Source organism: Meles meles, chromosome 13, assembly GCF_922984935.1.
Source record: "Meles meles chromosome 13, mMelMel3.1 paternal haplotype, whole genome shotgun sequence".
In the NCBI taxonomy this organism is placed as follows: Eukaryota; Metazoa; Chordata; class Mammalia; order Carnivora; family Mustelidae; genus Meles; species Meles meles.
The window spans coordinates 79,221,263-79,235,254 of record NC_060078.1 but is presented as its reverse complement, the minus strand read 5'-3'; the positions used below and the strand labels follow the sequence as shown (position 1 = coordinate 79,235,254).

The 13,992-nt window shown below is 41.0% G+C and overlaps 2 protein-coding genes across 9 annotated transcripts in view; one reads left to right on the top strand and one right to left on the bottom strand.

The window, feature by feature from the left end:
- The window catches only part of ACADSB (acyl-CoA dehydrogenase short/branched chain), a 34,686-nt gene extending 34,516 nt beyond the window's left edge, over window positions 1-170 (bottom strand). The window contains exon 1 of the mRNA XM_046027724.1: window positions 32-170. The gene's annotated coding sequence lies outside the window, so the exon portion shown is untranslated. The remainder of the gene's footprint in view (window positions 1-31) is intronic.
- On the top strand, window positions 112-13,956 carry IKZF5 (IKAROS family zinc finger 5). Of its 8 annotated transcripts, none has more exons than XM_046027727.1 (5): window positions 112-235; window positions 1,684-1,832; window positions 8,771-8,956; window positions 10,969-11,151; window positions 12,323-13,956. In XM_046027727.1, the coding sequence occupies exons 3-5, from the start codon at window positions 8,824-8,826 to the stop codon at window positions 13,264-13,266; spliced, it is 1,260 nt and encodes a 419-aa protein (XP_045883683.1). In that variant the 5' UTR covers window positions 112-235; window positions 1,684-1,832; window positions 8,771-8,823; the 3' UTR covers window positions 13,267-13,956. The 8 variants fall into 8 exon arrangements, with proteins under 8 accessions (XP_045883683.1, XP_045883681.1, XP_045883682.1 ...); XM_046027725.1 differs by having other exon boundaries at window positions 8,757-8,956; XM_046027728.1 differs by lacking the exon at window positions 112-235 and adding an exon at window positions 385-498 and having other exon boundaries at window positions 8,757-8,956.
- Window positions 13,957-13,992: the final 36 nt, after the last annotated feature.

Genomic DNA, 13,992 nt, shown 5'->3' with positions numbered 1-13,992 from the left:
TCACGCCTACGGAACCCCAAGAGAGACATACAGGCCCCCTCTTCGCCTTTGCCCGGCGTACTGCTCACGCGAGACTTGGACAGGGCAGTGGGGCGGGAAGAGAATCGGAGACACAACAAACATGGCGGCGGCAGCGGCTGCGACGGTGACGAAGACAGCGGCGGCGACGGCGGCGGTGGCGACGGCAGAGGCGTTAAACAAGGCAGTGGGAGTCACTCGGTGCGGTGGTCAGGTGGTAAGTAGCAGGCTTCCGGCTCGGCCGGCGGCGACACAGCTGAGCAGGACGGTTAAGAAGGAGCAGCTGCAGGCGAGAGCCGGGTTCGCGGCGGGCCGGCTGACCCCACCCGGGAGTCACTCTCAGCGGAGGGTTGGGCGTGGTCGGTCGGTCGGCAGGGTCACGACCCGGGACGTTCCTGGCCTGAGTGCGGAATGTGTGGTCCTTCGGTTCCGGGAGCCCCGAGGGAGCGGCTCCTGTGGGCAGGGGCTGGAGACTCCTGGGTAGGGACCTGCTTCTCGCTCTGACAGGTGGTCGTGTGGGGGTCTCCCCGAGGTTTGCGCTTAACCGGGTCCCACATCCTGGGGCTTAGCGGAGGCGCGGGTCTCCTGGGTGCTCTGAGTTCTGATGAGGATGCTGCCCAGACGCCAGTCCTGGGTTGCTCCTTGGGAGGACTTTTAAAACCTCTGTCTGTTATCTAATGGTCCAGCTTGGGTTAGTTTCTTCTGTTTGTGCCCTCTAGTTCTGCGGAGATGTGAGGTTTGCAGAGGGCTTTGCACCAAAGACCTATTCAGGTTCATACAGGTTTAAGTCTGTCAGTAAACTGTAGTGCGGGTAGCCAAGCCGTGCATCTCTGAAATGTTCCTCTAACTGAATTTGAGTCGAAGTTAAACCGGTTCCAGCTACCACTACCAACCACGTGGCCCGTTTAGTGTCCCCTTAATGTGCTGTTCAGAACCCTAATGAGGAGTGACAAGTGGGAGAAGAAATAAAGGCACTTTAAATTGTGAGACCTAAGGAAATTCGGGTTAGAAGAAACAAAACTTATTTAAAACAAAATTTTAAACGTCTGGTCTGGATTAATGGTATTAAAATTCCATTTAATTTTAATTGATGAGGTGCCTTCACAGATATAGTTTATCATTGGGAAATCATTACGGAATTGAGATGTTTGGTATTTTTTTGCCCCTCGGGGTTCAAACTGTTTCCCAGAAAACCCTTAGTTTGAGGTTGTGATAGAGAGCATAAGGATGAGAATCAAATGTTCCCTTGCTGGTGGTGCCTGGAGGTTTTCTTTTTAACCCTTTCCCCTGAATGTTTTCCTACAAGGCTAGTGCATTTTTATGCAACTGTCATGGTTCAGCAGTACTAACCCTGACCCTTTAAGTGTACAATACTGTGCACAAATGAAATTAATAAATTTAAGAAAGACATTAAGAGTTTGCCAAATATGAAATCTTTAGAAATCCACGGAGGCGGTGGGGAGTCATAATAGTGCATGTTTTTCTTTGGTGATTCTTTGGAGCTTTTGTTGACATGAACCTGTTGCTTTGTTCTTTGATTATCTGTTAGATTAGTTTTCTTTTCTGGTAATGTAAAATTGGCAGAAGTTATTTTCTTATTAAACCTGTAGATGCTAATTATCTTTCTCATAAAGGTTTTGATTTGTGGTGTGCTTTTCTTTGCAGACCTCTGTATGGCTTTTCAATTTTAGTTGAAATTCCCTCCATGGCCTTTTGGAGTCCCTTGGTGTGTTTCCAGAGTAAATTTCGATTACTCTACATTTCATCAATGTTGGAGTGGCAAGAAAAAGGAGGAACTGATTTGGGGTGAAAAGGTTAGAGTGTGTAGCTCCTGTTTTGGATATCTCCTGACTATATGTTTTACTTCTATGTTACGTTTTTTGATTTCTCAAAGCTTCATAATGTTCCTTTTTGCATTCAAGGAATTTTTTTTTTTTTTGGACAGTTCTATAATCAGGAAATGTGTTTTAATTGTCTTTGAAGGTCTGTGTTAACTCTCTACACTAATCAGTCCTCATTTGTCAGGCTTCTTCATTGATGTGTATTCTATGCAGAGTAAATCTTTCAGTGGCTATAATTATTGGGCTATAAAAATAAGCATATCTATTGAGCTGTAGTCGCTTTATTTATGAAGGGCTACCTAACTACCAAATTAAGCTATTGTATCAGTAAGTTAGTTGCTAAGTATTCTACCTTATGGTTAGTAACCCCCAAATGGTAGGTGAATAAAATAGATCGTTCTATTCCCTAATCGTGTTGTTCTCAAAATTCTCCCGTAGCTTTTGAAAAGGATAGACTTTGGGAAGAAGGTAGGTTAGAGAGATTCTTATGGTTCTTATGTCACTGCTCTTTTGTAGTTTTGGCTGTCTTCTAATTCACATCATGATGCCTGTTTTGTTCTTGGTTGAGAGGGTGTGTGTGTATGTGTGTCAATAACTTCCTATTTATAATGTGAGACTGAAGAACTAATATCAGAAGACTTCATGCAAATAAATCCTTTATCAGAAACCAAGGAAAGTCAGAGAATAGTTTTAAGTGAGTGGTTTAAAGGTGAAGAGGTTTTCATGTTCTTCATTTTCTTAAATATTTCTTTCCTTCACTAGTGTGTGTAGCACTTGGTTGTTTTGTAAGAACCTTATTTTTGAGCCTTGAATAGATAATTTGGGAGAAGCTGTTGGCATGGAAGTAGTTCAGGTACATTCTACCCAGTTTATACACACAGTACCTGTATCTCGCGGAATCCCATACTAGACCGCGCTGGGAGTAGTCACAGGGAGGACTCAAGCAGTTTGCCATATCATAAGGAATGATAATCATACAGTATGGGAATAATTCTTCTCTGGTTGTAATTCGATATCAGTTAGTGGAAAGAGTAGATCAGGCTAGGAATACACCACCCAAATCTGTAATAAATATTGGAGAACTCAGATATGTTCTTTTTTCTGAAGACATGATCTTACATATTAAAATTCGTGTAAGTTATCTTTTGGCTCCAAGATGTTGAATTCATGGCTCGTGGAAAAGATCCCTTCAGTAAAAACAGTTTGCTGATGTCCTAAAGTAGATTTTTATGGTATGTTTGCAAAGGTTTTTATATTTATCCGTGTCTTGGGGGCATTTTTGGATTTCAGTTAATTTGTGGAGTTCTTAGATTAAACTTTCAGTCAGAGACTGATGATTATTAAAAGACAGGAAGATGTCTTGGATATAAAACCTTTATTTTCTTTTGATACTAGGAAGTCTTCTGTAGTTTCACAGTTATTGCTCTTTTCCTGTTTACTGTCGCTTAGAAATAGTGACTTGAGATGAACAAAGCAGGATTTTTGAACCAAAGGCTCCATGCACGTTCAGGCAAAGGCCTGTCGTGGTGGGGGTGGGGGGGGGTGCGGGGGTGTGTGTGTGTGAGAGAGAGAGATGTGAAAAGGTCAAATGAACACAAAAAATGCTGATGGACAGAGTGACACTTAATTTTTAAGTCATTGCAGAATGTCTGAGGTTGGAAACCGTATCAGTATTTTTAAAACTCTTTAAGAAGAGATTTTTTTTCGTATTTACAATGTAATCTTCCTTTTTTCATTGGCATTCTTTGTTGTTTTTTTTTTTTTTAAGTCCATCATGCATTATGATTGAAATCAGCACACAATTTATGGCAGAGAATGCAGTGAAATTTATAATGTGACAATGTGATAATAGCCAAGACTGTCAAAATATGCCAGCCATCCTCTGTAATTAGGCTCATTTGTGTTCTTAAAACTTGAGATGCATGTATAAAAATACCATTTTCTTCTGCTTGCTTACTGGCAATCTCATGCATTTTTTCTGCACTGTCACATGTTCTCCTGTAGCAGTGTTAGGCTTTCTAATCAGAAATTGGTAGGATTTATCTTGCTTATTGAAGCCTATCAAAATATATGCAGATATTTTCCAGTGGAAACATCTCAAATATCAGCATTTCTTTCTTAATTATAACTTTTATAGTTAGGACACAGACAATCTATAGGGCCTTACTGGTCCTCATACTTTTCATTTCTTTTTTCCTTTTATTGTGGGGGCCTCTTCCTCTAGTACTATATTGAGTAGCAGTAGAAATAGTAATCATCATGGTCTTATCCTTGATTCTAAAGGGAATGCAACTAAATTTTCTCCGTTAATTGGTGTAGGTTTTTGGAAGATATCCTTTATCAGCTTGAGGAAATTTAAATGTTCCAAATTTGAATAAATGATTACTGTAATTTTCTTGCCCCTAGTGTTGTCTTTGGTACTCAGATGTCAATCTGATGGTTTTTCTTAAGTGGGTGGACTGTCTTTTTTTCTCTAGGAAGTTTTATATTCTCTTCGTCTTCTTTGAGGTTTAAAAATTTCAAATGTGTCTAAGTGTTGTTTTAGTATCATATACTGTTTTGCACTCTGTGATCTTTTTCCATCTGAAAGGGATCTTTAATTTTGGAAATTTCTTGATTGCTGTTTTTTAAAAAAAACATTTCTCTTTGTTTACATTTCTGTGTTTTTGAAACCCATTTTAGAACTCTGCTATATATCTTACCTTTTTCTTTTTTTTAAAGAATTCTCATTTACTTGATTTTATTTTTTTAAAAAGATTTTATTTATTTATTCATCAGAGGGAGAGAGAGAGAACAAGCAGGGGGAGCGCCAGGCAGAGGCAGAAGGATGCTCCTTGTGAGCAAGGAGCCCCATGCAGGACTCAGTCCCGGAACCCTGGGATCATGACCTGAGCCAAAGGCAGCCGCTTAACCAACTGAGCAACCCAGGCATCCCTATTTCTTACCTTTTAATGTATATTTTTACATTGTTTTCCACTTGTGTGTGTTTTGTTGTCCTTTCCTTTTCCTTTTATTGAGATACAGTGTTACCAGAGATTATTGTTGATCTCATTCTTCATAATCTGACTGGCTCACTTTTCCCCCAATCAGAGGGCAAATTTTTTTTTAAAAGATTTTATTTATTTATTTGACACAGAGAGAGAGAGACAGCGAGAGGGGGAATATAAGCAGGGGGAGTGTGGTAGAGAGAGGGAGTGGGAGAAGGAGAAGCAGGCTCCCACAGGGAGCCTAATGTGGGCCGGATCCCAGGTCCCTGGGATCATGACCTGAGTGGAAGGCAGAGGCTTAACAACTGAGCCAACCAGGTGCCCCAGAGGGCAAATTTTAAAGGACAAATGAATAGAATCAACAGTAGTCATAGAACAAATAGTAATACACTGATTAGGAAGCGGAGAGAACCAGTTCAGATAAGCCTGGTAAGATGAGAAAAAGCAACTGAAACAAATTTGTTCAGAAACCAACAGTAATCCTTAAAATTAAGAAAGTTGAGCCAGACCAAAGCAAGTGATTTAAAGAGAGAGCCTAAAAGAGTACAGTAAGGTATGAGTTTGGGCGATTTTAATTTGGACTCTATGGGTTACTGAGACGAAGGTAGACCATGTTCATTTCATTGTAACTGAAGAATGGATTTAAAAGAGAGCTAAGGATGCTCAGTTGATGAAGTGATTGATAGAAAAAGGGAAAAATACTGAATCTGGGACAGAGGAATGTTTTGACCTGAGGTATAACCATTTTTTGCTGCAAAAATAGCTGAGAACATGCTACAGGTGTTGGGGGATACTTTATATATAGATACTTGTAAAACTTACAGCAGCACTGCCAGTGATGATATTCTTCTGGTTTACAAAATAAGAAACTATAGCTGAGAGAAGTTTCTGTTCAGAGTCGTCAAGCTAGTAAGTTTGGCCCAATACTGTAATACTCTGTTCATCCAACTGAAAACTGAAAAGTGGTAGTGATAATAATAATACCCCCCTAGACATCTTCTCAGAAGGGTGGAAAAGAACTTTTCACAAATGTTGCATTAAGAACAATGATAATTTTGTCACCTACATGTTCTTATTTGGGTACGTATGTTCAAAATAAAGAACAAGTTAACTGTGAGGAGAGAGGAAGACAAGAAATACGGAAATTAAATAAATCATTCTGGGGCCAGTAAACAAGGGAAACCAAAGACAGCCCCGTGTCCTTCATTAGTTCCTGAAATATCACTGCACTGTTGTACAGTACGCCTCTGTCTAGGAGGAACAGCACTCACCATATCACAGTCAAGGCTTAGTCTGTATTAAGTGGAGTGCTAGTTAAGTTAGTTAAAAACAGAAGTTTGGGTCTTAAAACATCAGTCAAGCTACGGTCAGTTGGGAAACGTGCTGTCACTGAAGCCCTCTCATTTCTCAACTCCACAGTTCTTTCTTTGGAAAACAGGCTGAAAACTACTCTGAGTGGTCCAGACAGTCTCAAAGAAGAAAAGCTTAACTGGTGGACTTAAATGACTGAGACATTAAGATTTTTATTATTAGGACTGGGTGCTATTGGTGTGAAGACAGACAAAAATAGACCAGTGAAACAGAAAAGAGCATCCAGAAATAGGGTCACATAATACAATCACCTGATTTAGAAGGGTGGTAACAGAGTCTAGTGGAGAAAGGCTGGTCTATGAAATGCATGTTGCCAGACAGTTGGTTCTCTCTTTGGAAAAAAGTATATTTCAACTCTTACCTCACAGTATACATACACAAAGCTCAATTCCAGATAAAAATATGAAAGGTAAAAAAAAAAAAAAAGTAGTAAAGCTTTTAGGAGAAATTGCAGAACATCTTCAGGGAAGATGTTGGCAAGGATACAACCCTAAATGTAAAGGAAAGACATGGGTAAATTGGACTATGTTAACAACTTCCAGAGTGAGAGAAGCCGCTGAAAATGTACGTATCCAATAAAGAGCTCATATCCAGAATATTATAAAGAACTCTTACATATTAACTAGAAAAGGACAGAAAACCTAATAAAAAAATGAGCAAAAGACTTGAACAGATATTTCATTGGGTACGAAAATAGCGGCTATCTCTGTGGCTAATTTACATAAAAGTATACAGTTTCATTAGTTATCAAGGACTAGAAGTGAAAACCAATGTGATACCACCACGAGCTCACTGGAATGGCTGAAATGAAAAAGGAAAAAATCCCTGCATGTTGGGGAGGATATGGAAGCACAGAGTTCCTCTTCAGTGCTGGTGGGAGTGTAAATTGGCACAAGCACTTTGAAAAGCCATTTTGTATTGTCCAAAGCTGAATATATGCAAGCCCTGTGACATAGCGGTTTCAGAAGTCAGGGTGGCGGAGTCCTTGCTGGGCTCTGGGGCACCCAGTACTGGAAGGGTCCACCGTGGGACGCTGGTGGCCTTCTGGTTCCTGACGTGGGTCAGACTTCACGGATGTGTTCACTTTGTGATGACTCGTTGAGCTTTATGTGCTCTTCTGTGTGTATGCTGTGCTCTGAGAAGAAGTTAAGTTGAGAAGTAACTAATCCTAGCTTAAATTCCATTTTACTGGCTTTTAAAGATAAGGACTTTTTAAGGTAGAAATTACTTATTAAATAGTTGGAGTTTAGGGGAAAAAGTGAGCAGAAGACATACTTAAGATCTTACACATTGGATAGAAATTTTTATTGGCAGATAAAGGCAGATTGTCTCCGAGGTGTTAGATTTTCTTATCTTGTTCTTACTAGGAAACTTTTGGTTATTTGATTTCTGAATTTGGGCCATAAACTTAGGTGAAGTCCAGTTTAGTTTGTGGTTACAAAATCTCATGGGAGATTTCCCTCTACATGAGGATCAGAAATTTCTGTTTGTTTGTTTTTTTTTTTTTTTTTTTTTGCAATAATCATAGGGGTGCATACAAAGTTTAAAATTTGTGTGTTTTTTTAAAATTTTCTTTTTAAAATTATTTGTTTTTTTTTATGTTCAGTTAGCCAGCATATAGCATAGCATGTTTTTGATGTAGTGTTCAGCGATTTATTTTTTTGTTTTCTTTCTTAATTTTTCCCCTCATTCTCAGAATGAATAAGATGATGCATGGTGGTAGAGACAGTGGTTCGGATTTCCAAGGCAGAGGTCAGGAAACTATGGCCTATAGCCTTATCCTGGTTCCAGGCCTGCTTCTATAAAGCTTTATTTTGGAACATAGCCATACTCAATTTGTTCACACGTGATTTGTGGCTGCATTTAGCTGTAATGACAGTTCAGTAGTTGCGACAGAGACCTCATAATGGGCAAAACCTAATAGACTTCTGTCTGGCCTTTTTTACAGAAGAGGGTTGCCAGCCCCTGTTCTAGTGCACCTATTTCTAGAGCATTCATGTGAACCCTATGATTTGAGAGTCTTCGCTGTTTGAAATGATAGTCACTAGCCATATGTAGCTATTTCCATTTAAATTAATTAAAGAAAATAAAAAACTCACATCGTTTGTATTAGCCACATTTGAAGTGCTTATTGCTGTGTGTGGCAAGCAGAACTCTATTGGACAACGGAGATATGTAACATGTCCATCTAGAAAATTCACTGGTCTCGATCGAGCCACTTTTTTTTAAATTGTCTCCTTCATTGATAATCCCTGCTGTTGTGCCTGTTTCTTTCATGTGGACTTATTTTCTCTTTTTTTCAGCCTTTGTAATTTTTTTCCATCCACTTAAGACTGAATTTGGTCCCAGTTTATTTAAATATTAAATACAGTAAATTTTCACAATTTTCTCTTTGTGTTCTCTAGTTCACCAAGAAAATAAGATATTTAATGGCGGGTACTGTATTCTGTGTTGTTTTGTATACCTTGCACATATTAATTTTTGTCACTGTTGTTTTGATACATACTCGGTCTCCCTAAATAGTGTGAAATTATTTCAGTTTTTTCCCCCTAGGCATAACAAATTGTAAACTTCGAAAGAAAAAAGAAGAAAAGGATAAGGCAAAGATGGGTGAAAAGAAACCAGAGCCTTTGGACTTCGTGAAAGATTTCCAGGAATATCTGACTCAGCAGACTCATCATGTGAACATGATTTCTGGCTCAGTTAGTGGGGACAAAGAAGCAGAGGCTCTTCAGGGAGGTAGACTCATCTTAATACTATTAAATAATTCATTTTTCATAAATATATTAATACTCGTATGTAGTTATCCATATGGTGAAGACCACTATTCGCTAATGTGTGTCCTTCCATTTTTACTTAGACACAGGGCAATTTGTTTTCCTTTATAAACGTGTCAGATTTTTGTTGAGGGAGAATGAAACTTCCCCCGGGCCTAACATGGTCTAGAGAGGCATTACGGTCTTGCTGGGAGGTTAGGAATTCTAAATATCCTCCCCATCTTCTAAGTTCTATTAGCTAACAGTAGACACAAGGAACCCAAAGGGGGTGGAGCATTAGCTTCACTACACAAAGGATTTGGCCAGTGGGAAATCTGGATTCGTCCAGAGACACAATAGGGGTTTCTTTCTCTTCTCTCTTTAAATGAAGAAAGGGCTGACCATGTTTACTTCTCTAGACAGAGAACCCGCACAGAGAAAGCGGCGACGCACTTGAGCCTGCTCCAGATAGACTTTAGTGTGGTTTGCTTACCACACAGCCTGGACTCTCTTCCTGAAGGTAGCTCAGGGGTCAACAAACTACAGCCTGTGGGCCCCATCTGGACTGCGAATTGTTCCTGTATGACCTGCAGACTAAGAGTGATTTCTACATTTAAAAATGGTTGGGGAAAAAAGAAAAATCAAAAGAATACTATAATATATGCAAGTTGTATGAAATTCAGACTTCAGCATCCATAAAGTTTTATTAAAACAGAACCACACTTGCTTGTTTGCATATTTTCTAGAGCTGTTTTTGTGGTAAAACAGCGGAGCTGAGTAGATCTCGTAGAGAACAGATGCCCCCACAAAGCCTAAGGTATTTAGTATCTTATCCTCATGGGAAGAGTTTGCTGCCCCCTGACGTAGACAGTCTGTGGCCTTGTTGTCCAGGGACTAGCAGCAGAGACTAGGCATCACCTGGGAGCTCGTTAGAAGTATAAATTGTCAGACCCCACTGCAGATCTGCTGAATCAGAATCTGTTTTAGTAAGCTCCCCACATGATTAATATACACATTGAATTTCGAGAGGCACTGGCTTGGGAGAGAAATCGAAGATGGGGACACTGAGCCTTGTCCCTCCAGTGCAGTGGCCCCCTTGGATATTGGATTTGCACCAACCAGCAAAATCACTTCTCTTCTCCTGGTGAAGGGGGGGCGGGGCAGGCAGTGGAAGAGGGGCCTTGACTTGTTCATACCAGTACTGCTGTTTCCTGTGGATGGAGTATAAGTGTTTCCCCCAAGAAGTTCTAGGAATAAAAATGTCCCTTCCGACACTCTAATGTACAGGTTCCTGGGCCGGGATTCAACAGACCAGGGTTGTAGTCCCCACTGCTTGCTGGATTTCCTGATACGAGCACTTTGCCCCTTCAGTTTCTTTATAGATACAAAAAAGTAGTTGGGTTAAATTAAAAGTAAAGGGCTAGCTTTCAAATTCTTACTGTTCTAACATTCCGGGCTATCAGATACAGTATCTCCCTTCATGTGCCTAGTTAAAATTTTAAGATCCTAAATGCATCCCAGTATCTAGCACATGTATAAACCAAATGAAACAGGGCAAAACTCAACATTAATTGCTTTAGACAACAGTAAACTGAGTTAGGATTTGGGGAAATCATCGTGACTGCCAATTCTAATCCTTGTAGAACAGGCTAGAATCTTAAACATGTATAGCTTTGCCATTACTGTTTACTCCACTTGGTTCTCCAGACCTGTCACATAAGGATAATACCCTATTCTCTTCTTCAAAAGCATGCTGAAGACTGATAAAATTTATGTGTAAGTAATTCGAGGTCCCCCTATGAAAGGTTCTCAACAGAATATACTACTACTTTTGTATGAAACTGACCTCTGTTTGGAAAGTCTGTATTTTCTGAGTTTAGCTTTTGTGCTAAATAAACTATCAGTTTATGAAAGATTTTCTACCACTCAAGACTAAAATGCTAAACTGAGTTGATTCTGAGATGCATAATTTCTTTTGCTACACTCTGTTTATAGCTGGAACAGATGGTGATCAAAATGGACTTGGCCCCCCGTCCGTTGAAGTTCCGCTGGATGAAAACTCGGGAATGTTAGTAGACGGGTTCGAAAGGACCTTTGACGGGAAGCTCAAGTGTCGGTACTGCAGCTACGCCAGCAAAGGAACGGCCCGGCTCATCGAGCACATCAGAATCCACACGGGTAACGTCCGGTGCATGGGGAAAGCGCTTCTTTGGGGGCAGGAGAGGGGTCAGGGGAGGCAAGTTGATTTGACGTATAAGTAGTTCTGATCGTTTAAAATTGAAGATCGGTTTAAGGTATGAACAAATGAGGAAGTTACTCCCATTTTCTCCAAGCAATGCCATAACAACATAGAAATGGGAAGTGAGGGGAAGAGCCTCCCTTTCTTTAGCCATCTTTCTTCTTGATTCACAGCATCTTGATTCTTGACTCTCAGCATCTGTCTGCTTCTTAGGCTGGGCAGGTTATTGCTGAAGATAGAGTGAGGTGATAAAATGTTTTTATCTTTACGCTTACTGAGTATGTTTCCATTGCCGGCCAGGGACAAGGCCTTTATACAGTTGCAGACTACATTGCTAATGCTCCGGGCTCCTTTGCCCTGCCACCTTCTGAGAAGCCCTCCTTACTGCCCTGCCCTGGCGCAAGACCTGGGCAGGTGTCCCACCCTTGTGCCACATGGGGTCGCATGCTGTGTCTGAGGACAAGGCTCATGTCAGGGCCACGTTTGTGCCCACAGTGCCTAACAGAGCATAGTAAGGACTCAGTACTTATTTGTTACATTAATGACCAAATCTCCTATTCCAGATATTTATTTTATATATTTGCGCCATTTTCAGCTAACGGCACTGACCCACAGTTGTCCCTTTCGGCAACTGAAGAGGAGAGGAGGAAGTTAGAGGTGAAGCAGTGGCCATTTTGAAGGGACACTTAGCATAATTCATACTTGGACTGGGAAGCTTATTTCCATTTTGAGCTTTCTGTTTAATAGAAGGACTTTGTAGAAAAGGTTTTTTGTATTTTTTCCGGAGGAAGGGGTATTGGTGTGGATATGTACGAAGAAGTGTTCGTGTATAGCCGTGTCCGTAAACATGCAACTGATACGTACTTTGATAAAGTCATTCTCATGGAGGGACTATTACTGTCAGTTTTGCTCTTCTTTCCCCAGATGCCAGTTGAAACCATAACAATTTTTGCACTGTATTGACTAAGAGAACATATCTATAGATCTCAAATTGTTGCTGATACGCTAAGCTTTAAGTCAGCAGGTTTCTCCTTATCAATGGACAGCACGTGAAGCTTTCCATGCCTGAGCTACTCTTGCAGTTCCTCCCCCATTTTTCTTTTTAAACAGGTGAGAAACCTCATAGATGTCACTTATGTCCATTCGCATCTGCTTATGAGCGTCATCTGGAAGCCCACATGCGTTCCCATACAGGAGAAAAACCGTACAAATGTGAATTATGTTCCTTCCGCTGCAGTGATCGAAGTAACCTGTCCCATCATCGAAGGCGCAAGCATAAAATGGTACCCATTAAAGGTACCAGGTCTTCCTTGAGCAGCAAGAAAATGTGGGGAGTTTTACAGAAGAAAACAAGCAATCTGGGCTATAGCAGAAGAGCATTAATCAACTTAAGTCCGCCTTCCATGGTGGTTCAGAAGCCAGACTACCTTAACGATTTTACCCACGAAATCCCAAATATCCAGACAGACTCCTATGAAAGTATGGCAAAAACCACATCAGCTGGTGGCCTACCAAGGGACCCCCAAGAACTCATGGTTGACAACCCTTTAAATCAGCTCTCAACTCTGGCAGGACAGTTGTCTAGTTTGCCACCGGAAAACCAAAACCCTGCGTCTCCTGATGTAGTTCCCTGCCCCGACGAGAAGCCTTTCCTGATGCAGCAGCCCTCTGCCCAGGCAGTGGTTGCTGCCGTGTCAGCAAGTATCCCTCAGAGCTCCTCTCCCACAAGCCCTGACCCCCGGCCGTCACATAGTCAGAGGAACTACAGCCCAGTGGCGGGTCCGAGCAGCGAACCAAGTGCCCACACGAGTACTCCCAGCATAGGAAACAGCCAGCCGAGCACTCCAGCTCCGCCCCTGCCGGTCCAGGACCCGCAGCTTCTGCACCACTGCCAGCACTGTGATATGTACTTCGCCGACAATATCCTTTACACTATTCACATGGGATGTCATGGGTATGAAAACCCTTTTCAGTGCAACATCTGTGGTTGCAAGTGTAAAAACAAGTATGATTTCGCCTGTCATTTTGCAAGGGGACAGCATAACCAACACTGACGCAAGCTGATCACATTACGCTTTACTTGGCTTTACCACGGTCTGTTTTATAGTTTTGTTGATTGGGTTTTTTTCGGGGGGTCATTCTGGTGAGGTGTCTGCTAATTGAAAGTCTATATATTTATAGAAAAGTTGGACAGTGGAAACAAAATTTTTTTTTCTATAAATATCTGGTCAGGCTCATTTATGTATTAGAGCAGTGAGACACGCCGGAGTCTGTTTTCTTCCTTTCACTTAGACAGTTGAGAACCGGAGCGCCGTCGTAACCCTAACAGGTATTCATTTCAGTTCCCCTTGCTTGTGGTCCATGAACACTTCAGAGCTTACTGATACTCGGTATTCAACATACACATCGCAGCTAGATACTAGTTCTGCCGTATTTCAACATGGTAGAATTACCGTCTCTTACAAAGTCTGTTATACACAGTTGAGCTCAGTGTTTGGTAGAGGAATTGCCCTTAACCTCGTTCTCTGTCAACGTGCTGTTTTGTTCACGTTGCGGAATGTCCGCCGTACATTCCTTTCACCCGATGATCACAGAGCTGTTTAGTGTAGCAGATCCTTTTTTCCCCCCCCCTTAAGGGGAAATGTAAAACAGGTCATTCTTTTTAAATTCAAGTTACAAAAATACGAGGTAAAAGTTCTGAAAAGAAATGAAACCTAAATGGAATGGGTTTAATACTTAAAATACCTGTTCATTCAATTTCAAATTTAAATGTGTGTCAA

What these genes read in the sequence shown, in the direction of transcription:
- IKZF5 (XM_046027727.1), top strand. Translation starts at nt 8,824, where the DNA reads ATGGGTGAAAAGAAACCAGAGCCTTTGGACTTCGTGAAAGATTTCCAG. An exon ending in AGCAGAGGCTCTTCAGGGAG is followed by an intron (nt 8,957 to 10,968) that starts GTAGACTCATCT and finishes CTCTGTTTATAG; the next exon opens with CTGGAACAGATGGTGATCAA. An exon ending in GCACATCAGAATCCACACGG is followed by an intron (nt 11,152 to 12,322) that starts GTAACGTCCGGT and finishes CTTTTTAAACAG; the next exon opens with GTGAGAAACCTCATAGATGT.